This window comes from Triticum aestivum, chromosome 7A (assembly GCF_018294505.1).
Source record: "Triticum aestivum cultivar Chinese Spring chromosome 7A, IWGSC CS RefSeq v2.1, whole genome shotgun sequence".
NCBI classification, from domain to species: Eukaryota; Viridiplantae; Streptophyta; class Magnoliopsida; order Poales; family Poaceae; genus Triticum; species Triticum aestivum.
In genome coordinates this window covers 210086300-210096078 of record NC_057812.1, presented here as the reverse complement: position 1 = coordinate 210096078, position 9779 = coordinate 210086300, and the positions used below count along the sequence as shown (strand labels likewise).

Below are 9779 nucleotides of genomic sequence, written 5' to 3'. Positions count from 1 at the left end.
CCAAATATATTTCATTAGATACATCACAATGTATACTTTCATATTGTATACATTCTGGTGTTGTAGATAGTTTTCTTCATAAATTTGGTCAAAGATTGCAAAGTTTGAATTTTAAAAAGGTCTATATGCACTATATTATAAAGAGGAGGGAGTATTTAGATAGGCGCTCATAACACACGGTAGTAGTATGCTTATTATGCTTATAATAGGAAAATGTTAACTGTTGAACGTTCCCTCTGTGGGGCCCTAGCGAATGCCACCATAGCCTGAATCTGTATCACGCAGATGGAAAAAAAAATAGATCGCTGGCATTTTTGTGTGCTACATGATAACTTTCTTTTGACCATGGCAATTCTTATAAATTTTCCATGACAACTTAGTTGAAATTGCATGATGATTTAAGTGTTCGTTGGGAAATCGCTCCCAGCGGCTGTTCCCCAAATATTGGTGTTTTTATAATAATACTATTACAAATTCTTTTTTAGACGAACCGGAGATTACTTGGAGGGATAGATTCTTGCGGTGAAATCAACGCACCAAGTGTTGAGGCCTAGACTGGGCACTGGTGCTTGCATTTTTCTGGATTTATTTCAGACTTTGATGTTCGTTTAGTGAGAGGAGATGCTTCCGTAAACTACGAGACGCGGGTGCTCATAGAGATAGGGTGTGCGAGAAATAAGAAAAAAAAAGGTATGTGACATATCTTCTTCTTAATGAATTGGCGGCCCTACTTCTTTTAGCCCACGGCACTACCTCTCGACGCGGCCCTTTTCGGACCTGGATTAGGCCCAAAGCAAATGGCCGCTGAAGCAAGACCACATTTCTGAAATCTTCTGCTTCTCATCAAAAAAATAAAAATCTGAAATATTCTCCTGTCCTCTCTCTCTCTCCTCTGCGACGATGCTGCTGATGAGGTCCGCCGCCGCCCCCTGCTCCTTCACCTCCATGCTCCTCCGCCGCTTCACCACCTCCTCCTCCGCTTCATACGCCATCCGCCGTCAGGCCACCCTGGCCCTCTCTTCCCTATCCTCCTCCTCCTCCTCCTCCTCCTCTGCTAGATTCACCACCTGGTCCCCTCCCCCTCTTTCCGGCAGCACCCGGACCGGGGGATTCTCGGCCTGGGCGTCGGCGCCGGGACCGGAAGGGCCCACCGGCTCCACCATCACGCTGTCTATGGAGACCAAGGTACTTCTTGGCACCCCGTTGGCGCCTCTTGCTTCTAATCTTGGTTTCTCCACGGGTGGAGCCGATGTCTCCCAGATGTAAATCCTCTGGTCGCTTACATGTTGTTGTTATCCTTTTTCAGATCAAGGAGCAGCTGGAGGCGGACACTGTCACCGTCGTCGACGCCTCAGGGGATGGCCGCCACGTCTGGTAACAAAATTGACCCTGCCATCGGTTCCATGATTGACCACAGTAGATGTCAAGAACGCTTGCTGTTTCGTGGGCGTAATTTAGGTCCTCGGGCTATCTGTGGAGAGCACACACTCCATGGTCTAGACTTGTAACTGTACTCAAGCAGTAGATGGAATTAATCTGTGGTCTCTTGATCACCTCTTGGTTGCGAGTGACATTTGCGTATGGAGCATCGGTAGTATGGTGATATAGTCGGGATACTTTAGGAGTTATGTGTGGAGTTATATGAATACGTAAGGGACTAGCTCATTCGCTTTTAGATTCAGTTACTTTATTAGACTAGGAAGGATGCATAAAATGGATGTAATGCACTAATGCAGCAATTAATAAGTTAATATTCTTAAAACCCTTTAGATACATGATGTAAACTTTTGAGGAAAGGGACCTGCTGAGTTATCGCGGACAGTGGTAGTGCCAGAGCCAGGGTCTGAATCTGCTCTGTTAGCGACAGTGGTAGTGCCAGAGCCAGGGTCTCGGACGCGGCAGCAAGGCGAAGGGATAGCGCCATAGCGGGGCGTCAGCATGGCAGAAGCTACCTATTAGCAATGACAACTGCAGTGGTGCTAGCAGTTGTGTTGTTAGCAACGATGGATATAATGTTTTTTGCTATACAAGAGTTTACTGGTACAGTCCATGATCCGGACATGTTAAGTAGTGGAGGACTTGTGCAGACTCAGACACCATATTGAGCAATTATGTAAAGAAAAAAGCCCACAAGCTTGGCATAGTATTTTCATGCCAATGATAATCTGAGAAGAAAGCTAACTGCCAGTGTATTTGATGAGCAATGAAGCTATCGCAGGAGAGGTCAGGGACTCAGGGGGCGCAATTCCTGCAAGGCAGCTTATAGATATTGGAGGGCTATGTTGATCAATTCAAAAAGATAGGAGTTGATTTTGTGTTAACGTGATATGGATAGTTCATTGAGCATCATCACATTCATCGTTTATTGCAGTGGGAGAGGCAACAGCATTCAGCATACTGACATGCTACCTGTTCCCGTTGAAAAAATTGATGTGCGCAAAATTGATGTTCAATGAGTTTGCTATTCGAACGCAACGTAAATTTTAGACGGTGAAACTAAATTCCAAGGCACTGGTCATTATCAGAAATATTAAACTGGACAATAATTAGGTTAGATTGATCAAATATCATGTATGCAAAATGCACCCTTAAGTGAATTAGTGTGGCAGACATCACTTAGATACATATTACTCCCATCTCTCTATTATTTCGTGCATCATGGATTGTGGAAAATTCTAGAAATTGACACTGAAAAGAGATAAAAATGGCAATACAACTTAATTGACATGATTGACATCAGAAGTTATCAACCTTCATATTCTGCATCAAACCTTCTCTTATGAATCCGTTAAAATAGTTATCAGGCATTTTCCATACCCGTGTGTAGGCATTTTTATTATTTTCAGCTAGTCCAGTAATGTTGAGGATTGTCTTCAACTGCAAATGGATCCCTCCTTTTCTCAACATGAACTTAGTAATTCTACAATTACGGAAATCCAGGATAGTCTGCTGCTAGCACCAACAGTTTTCTGTTCATGAGTTGACAAAAATAACATTAGTTATATCTGTAGGCTACTTATGTTTAAATATACTATATTTGAGGCAACATTGTTTGGGATTCTTTCATTAACTGATGCTTGATTGGTCCTACTATTTTCCTTTGGTTATATTTCTGAAACTAGACTTGTCCCTTTTTTTGGCCTCAGCATAGACGTGGTTTCGAAGGCGTTCGAGGGGAAATCCGCTGTGAACAGGCAGAGAATGGTTTACAAGGTTATATGGGAGGAGCTTCAGAGCACCGTGCATGCTGTGGACCAAATGACCACCAAGACTCCAGGTGAGGCGGCTGGCAACTAGTAATCGAGATCTGCATGGCAAAAATTAAACTGTTGTACACCAAGGCCACTGCCAGGACCGACATGAAGACATTCTTTTGTAGGATACACTTTTCATGTACACGCCAACTGATGGATCAATAATTTGGGGTGTGATTGGCATTACCTCCATAAGAAATATATTTTTTGGCTATAATTAGCATTTTGTTTTTGATATGGCAGCTACTTGTCCAAAGGATTCAAGAGTTAGAATCCCAGGTTTGATCTTTGTTTGCTTTTCATGTGACTGATCCACTTGAGGTCTATCGTTGCTTGCTTTATGCAATCATCAGGCGAAAAATAGGAATAGAGGTTAGGGAGAATGGCAAATAGATGTAGAAAATTGATTGAAACGACCAAACTGAGATAATTGCAGTGTACCTGGTGGCATTCACCTAGATACCATGTCTAGGCAATAAGGTAAATTACGACTTTATGTAAAATTATAGTTTGACATTTTATTTTCAAGCAATCAGCAGAGCTCTGCCTTTTCATTGAGCAAGCAAGAGGATTGAAAAAAGACAACTCTGCCTAAGTTATGCACCAGGACATGCAAGGATTATCTTGGCTTTGGAGCTTTTGCAAATCTTCTGGTGCATGAGCGTGTTGCATGGTGCGTTTTCTCTGTTCAAAATTGTTAAGAGTGTAAACAGATAAAAGACAACCACCACCAGAAAACAACATTCGTCTCACGATATAGCTATATAGATACCGACAATCCAACACTCTGTACACACACCAGCAAACAAGTCGACATCGGCACATTACAGTTACCGGGCGACCATCCTTCCTCGATCGGAAGTTCCTAAGCAAACATTTTTTTGGACTTAATAAGTTCACAACGAGGCACACAGGGAAGCAAAACAACTAAGCTCCCACGTTCATCTTGTCGTCATGTGCTTCATTTGCAGCTTCAACTTTTGGAATAACCTCCACATTCCCCATCTGCACATCTGAAACTGAATCACCGCGGGTGCCAGCAGCCGCAGCTGGTAAGGGAGCAGCCGGCTTATCAGATGGCCCTCCTTGATCTGGGTTGCAAACCACGGTCACCTCGGCAGTGTTCACGTCCATCATCTTGTGTGCCTTTTGGGGTTTCTGCTCAACTGGGCTAACATTCTGAGCATCTGCAGACGCCGCCGCTCTAGATGCGTGCAAGATCTGGAGCCTGAAATCAGTTTCTGGTCGACGGCATACCTTCCTCAGAGGAACAATCTCCTGTCACGTCAAAAGAAATGTAAAATCTAAGTATTTGTCTGAAACATCATACTCGTCACTCTGCTTTCCGTTTTATTTGACTACATAACAAGATAATTAGCCTGAACAAAAACCATAGTATCTTGCACTAATTTTTCCCATAATTTCTTCCTTTAACATTTTTTTTTTGTTTGGCTGCCAAAGAAATTGCAGGTTGGAAATGAAATCACAAGGAAATTCCAAAGCAGGTTTTGTTGCCTTCAGAAACTGGGGTGGGTTTTAATGGGTCCACAAAGGACCATGGCGTGCTACCCACTATTCATGTCCAGGCATGTTATGAAGAAAACCATGGCCAACTACATACAAATCAGAGGGGTGGAGGTCTGATTTTTGCCAGCTCGGGTTGTATGTGTCATCAAATCTTCGTGGAATCAAGGATAAAGCCCAAAATCAAATTCTATATGCAGGCAAATAGCCCTGGAACCAGAATCGCAACTCCAGGACCCTAGTCCCACATCTGACATCCAAAATGGTGTAACACTGGAACCAGAGTAAATGCCTGAACGCTCAACAGAGTTAGACAGAAGGAGAATTACCTCAGAGTGATCATGATCATACCGAACAAGAAACCTGCAGCGGCACCCTCTTACATCATGCCTGCGCCTTTGAGCATCAAGAACACGAGCGTCAAAATAGAGGGCCTGCTCTTTGCCTTCCTGTTCAATTCAGCAAAGAAATATTTACTCATGTGAGAAATCAACTTGGATAAACGGTAACACTACATTACAAGACAACTAAATCAAATCAAAATAGACTGGCCCTTTGTTCAACTTTACTTCACTACTTACCCACTGACCAAAATTCCTTACTAAGACCCTCAACAATACTCCAATTTTGAGTACAATACTGTCTTGAACTAGCAGTAAACTCATGCACATTTAATCTCAACGCTCTAATTTACCGTTCCAGGTGTTTGTCCAACTACCAACACAATGATTTTTTAGGCAGCCTTTATTTGATGGAAGTTGATTTATCCATTTTATAAATGACCAGAGATAGGTTACAGCCTCCATTTTCCAAGAGAAGCTTTCAGGGCTCACTTCAATAATAAAGTAATGAGAATATTCATTGGATAAATTCACACCCAATTTAGATTAAAAATCAGTTCTTCTACTCATAAGTATGACTAGAAATAAAATGCAGCGATTTCACAGTCCTTTTGCCATTCACACCTCAACTAATAAATTGTACAATCAATGCTGCCAGTTGGACCAAGTGGCATCACAATGAAATTCTATTACGAAATATGATTACCAAGAAAATGGAAAGCCACAGGAAACAGATGTTGTACTTAAATGTCCTATTCATTGCAACTATAGCGCTGCATATATCATACGTATAAAATACATGCAGCACTGGAACTTATACTTCTTACAGATTAAAGTAAAGGCATTTAATAAGTATATGTACTGTCAATCACAACACTTGAAAATGCACAGACTGGAATTACAACTTTATAGTTCACACAAACAAGAAATAGAGGCTATGAATTGCAGAGCCTTGAGTATCAACAAGGTTGAAATATATAATCAATTACTCTTAAAAAGGACCAAACAAGTGACTTGGCTTAATAAGCAACAGTAATCTGTTTGCCATGTGCACCACAGTCAAAACAGAAACTTTGGAAGACCCAAGACTTTTGGCAGGTGAAACCCGGCCGACATACCCCCACTCTATCAGAGGCCAACAAGTAATAGAAATAAAATAATCTCGGAATAATAAGTTAACAAGCAGAATTTTCAAGTGCCAAGTCAGGTGAACAGAAGTCCTTTAAGATGATGACTACCTGAAAACAAAGAATGAGATCCCCAGGAAGCACAGCAACACATTCTGCAGATTCACATGGAAGAGACCGCAGCCGCACACATTTACGAACATTAATCCATTCATCCTCCTCAGGCCCAAATCCAGAAAATCGAACTTTTACTTCCTGAAACACAAAAAGTTAATAAGTGCAAGCACAGTTGGCGTAACGCACAGGTAGTAAACCCACTGTGGAGAATGATTAAACACTAGAGGAACGTGGGCATTATATAATTGTTGAAAAATGAGCGAGTCTGGTTTTCAACCCTCAACTGTGAAAAACACAAATCACCCCTAAGACTGGTTTTGACAGTAATCTTTGCCACGTTGGCAGCCAAATCCTCGATCTTTGTGAATCTTAAGTACCAGCTTGACAAGCCACATCAAGTCATCAACAGTTTGTTTCTCTCTTCTCAAACCATACTCAAGTCGGCTCACAAGCCTCGCAGCAACTGAGCCACATGTATCACTTAGAACTCAACAGCTTGTGCAACACCACACTAACCCTTGGGTGCCCGTCAAACATGTTTGCCTTCCGTGCTTGCAACATACACTACACGTACAGTGGTTCACATCGCACTTCAACCACACACAGTTCCCGCAAGGTGATGTACAGACTAATTTGGATGCAAAGTTATTTCCGTACTATGGCTGTGCTTCTTCCTTTGGTGTGTGTGGAGTCAACTAAAAGTCTAATTGTCTAAAACAATACTACTGCTACTGCTTCTGTAATTCTCCATTAAGCAAATACTCCCTCCGTCCCAAAATAAGTGACTCAACTTTGTACTAACTTTGCACTAAAGCTAGTACAAAGTTGAGTCACTTATTTTGGGACGGAGGGAGTACTAGAATTATGGCAAATCATCAAGCTTGGGCAAATACATCAAGAAACAAAGCTTTGGCGGCTAGTACAGTGGTGGTGGGTGACTAGTAGTTAGCACAGAGTTGGATGAATCAGTTAGTTAATTTGGAAATTGACCCAGCATGGAAGCCTATGCTTTGCAGTTCACATGTGTATGAGTCTGGGTCTTCTCTTGGGACAAGATTCTGGAGTAGGTGTGCTTGTTTCTCGAGGCCACACGCTGCAGCATAGTGCAGGAGGGCTCTTTGGCTCAAAAATGCCCCTGCTTTTTGCTGGCTGTGTGGAAGAGAAGCAGCCAGGCTTTGATTATGAATGGACCTTGCAGGGACAATGATAAAGTCCTGTGGAGCTGTCATCACGGTCACATCATTGATGCTCGGATCATGACATCACGATCACGGCAAGCAATCGGAATTGGATGGCGCACACTGTGTCGCATGTAAGGATGTTATATTGCACGTTTACACCATATCAAATCTCCAATATTTTCCCTATGCTGAATATAGATCATGGGATTGGTATAATGGGTGGGTGGGGGGGTCCATGGTGGCAATGCAGCTGAATTCGCTTGTTACATGACCAAACTGAAATGAAAACTGCCACTGTAGTCTGATACGCTTCAGTTCCTACAGTTCAAGGGTGTAAATAGCATTGTGGTTCAGCATTTAAAATCGCTTCTCATGATAATTGAAGGGGGTGAATTAACTTATTTGTTTTAAAAACTCTGGCATGTCTATACTGCTATACAATCTTTAAAACAAACATTCAATCTATGTATTTTGTTTTACATGTCAAAACACAGAGATGGTGAAAAGTAAAAGTTATACCATCTAATATCAGCTTCCCATATAAGCCTAATAAAGTAGAAAGTACACAAGGTTCTTGGAGTTATGTTAACTGATCAGTACTTTATTAGTACCATCTTGTAAAAGTGTAGAGCAGGATGGAGTGATACTGTGCCGACTCACAGGTCTTCTACAACACAAAGTTAGATAAGACAGGTGTTCAAAATGTTTGAACACCAACACTGATCCGGCAATAAGTGTTGGGGAAATCTAGGACACAATGTCATCTAACTATAAATAGATGAAAACCAGAATCATCTCTAGTTTTAGTGCTGGTAAAGCGCTTGAATAAATAATGGCAGAAGTGAATTTAGTAAATCAATCATATTTAACAACAAAAAACATGGTCATTACCGGGTCCCCTGTTTCAAAGAGCCTGTGGGACAGAAAGGCAGCAACATCATACCTGTAACAACAAAGATTAGTCATGCATATAGAACTAAAAGGTTTATGCAAGTAAACTGAATCAACGATTAAACCCCCCACCCCCCGCACACACACCGACAGACAAACCAACCCACACTCACACACAAAAATAAATCAACTATACACAAAAAAACAGACCACATCTGATCTGACATCAAAAGAGGAAATGATGAATATATATATATCTGCATACCACGCGCCATCTCTAGCTGACTTTGCTTCAAACTCGGCCTGGCCACCATCCGAAGCACTCTTTCCTGATTGGTAACGACAATATCAATAATCCATAATCAACATGGTTCATGGCAGGTCGGTTACAAACTAAAATCTTCTAAACGATAATAAATACTGAAATTGTTATAGCAGCCAGCACCCAAACAATAAGCCCTAGACATTCAGAGGCACCCCTACACCCAACATAAGCAGCACAGCCATCATGCATAAATTCTGCACCACCAAAGCAATAGTACCAATATACCATCATCATTATCATCCTAACCACCAGCGGAATTGCATGCTATGGAAATGAACAGCATAAGTAAATATCGAGTTATGGGCGTTCCAGCAGCCACCTGAGTGGGATCCGGGGTAGGAAGAGGAAGACCCCTGAGCCCTGAAGGAGGCCGGGTGGTGTTCCTCGGCCCCCGTGGGCAGCATCTTCCCCTGCGGCGGCGGCGCGCCCCTGGGGGTCCTGGCCCGCTGCGAGTACCTCCGGTTCTGGAACCAGTTCCAGACCTGCGCCGACCCGCAAAATCCAACATAGATCGGAATAAGACGGGCCCGTCTCGTATCCCCAGGGAGGGAAATAAGGGGGAATTAAATTCGAGTGGGGAAAACCTAGTACGTACCTGCTTGTACTGGACGGGGATCTTGCCGGCGCGGGCGGCGGAGGCGGTGAACTTCTCGGCGAGGCCCTGGATGACGTTGCGCTGCGGGATGGCATTGTTGAGGTGGCGGAGGTGCTCCTCCATCTCCGCCACCTCCGCGTGCGTGAACCGGAACGCGGGGCCCCCGCTGCTCGGCGGCCGCCCCATCCTCCCCCTCCGGCGCTGCTGCGAGTGGCGCGGTGAGGAGGCTCGACGGATAGATCGTCGGAGTAGGGAGACTGGAGAGGGGGGAGGGAGGAGATGCGTTGCCGGTTCAGACAGGCAGCCGCTGATCCGCCACGGGATCTCGCCTCTGTGTCTCCTGCGGCTGTACCGTGTGCCGCTGCCTGTGTTGCCTGCCTTTTCTGCGGGATCCGAGCTGGGTTGCCTAGCCGAACTCCACGAC

At 43.5% G+C, this 9779-nt stretch overlaps 2 protein-coding genes across 3 annotated transcripts; one reads left to right on the top strand and one right to left on the bottom strand.

The window, feature by feature from the left end:
• The first annotated feature begins 840 nt into the window (after nt 1–840).
• LOC123150779 (protein BOLA4, chloroplastic/mitochondrial) lies at nt 841–3474 on the top strand. The gene is made up of 3 exons (XM_044570610.1): nt 841–1185; nt 1307–1374; nt 3147–3474. Exons 1-3 carry the CDS (start codon nt 901–903, stop codon nt 3295–3297), a joined length of 504 nt encoding a protein of 167 aa, XP_044426545.1. The 5' UTR covers nt 841–900; the 3' UTR covers nt 3298–3474.
• Nucleotides 3475–3987: 513 nt separating this feature from the next.
• On the bottom strand, nt 3988–9779 carry LOC123150778 (protein SAWADEE HOMEODOMAIN HOMOLOG 2). 2 transcript variants are annotated; one of them, XM_044570609.1, is made up of 7 exons: nt 9356–9779; nt 9080–9242; nt 8701–8764; nt 8436–8487; nt 6358–6501; nt 5108–5227; nt 3988–4529 (listed from the first exon to the last, which is right to left on the bottom strand). In XM_044570609.1, exons 1-7 carry the CDS (start codon nt 9539–9541, stop codon nt 4182–4184), a joined length of 1077 nt encoding a protein of 358 aa, XP_044426544.1. In that variant the 5' UTR covers nt 9542–9779; the 3' UTR covers nt 3988–4181. The 2 variants fall into 2 exon arrangements, with proteins under 2 accessions (XP_044426544.1, XP_044426543.1); XM_044570608.1 differs by having other exon boundaries at nt 3988–4532; nt 9356–9773.

What these genes read in the sequence shown, in the direction of transcription:
- LOC123150779 (XM_044570610.1), top strand. Translation starts at nt 901, where the DNA reads ATGCTGCTGATGAGGTCCGCCGCCGCCCCCTGCTCCTTCACCTCCATG. An exon ending in CGCTGTCTATGGAGACCAAG is followed by an intron (nt 1,186 to 1,306) that starts GTACTTCTTGGC and finishes ATCCTTTTTCAG; the next exon opens with ATCAAGGAGCAGCTGGAGGC. An exon ending in GGGGATGGCCGCCACGTCTG is followed by an intron (nt 1,375 to 3,146) that starts GTAACAAAATTG and finishes TTTTGGCCTCAG; the next exon opens with CATAGACGTGGTTTCGAAGG.
- LOC123150778 (XM_044570608.1), bottom strand. Translation starts at nt 9,541, where the DNA reads ATGGGGCGGCCGCCGAGCAGCGGGGGCCCCGCGTTCCGGTTCACGCAC. An exon ending in TCCCCGTCCAGTACAAGCAG is followed by an intron (nt 9,243 to 9,355) that starts GTACGTACTAGG and finishes GGGTCGGCGCAG; the next exon opens with GTCTGGAACTGGTTCCAGAA. An exon ending in TCAGCTAGAGATGGCGCGTG is followed by an intron (nt 8,488 to 8,700) that starts GTATGCAGATAT and finishes TTGTTGTTACAG; the next exon opens with GTATGATGTTGCTGCCTTTC.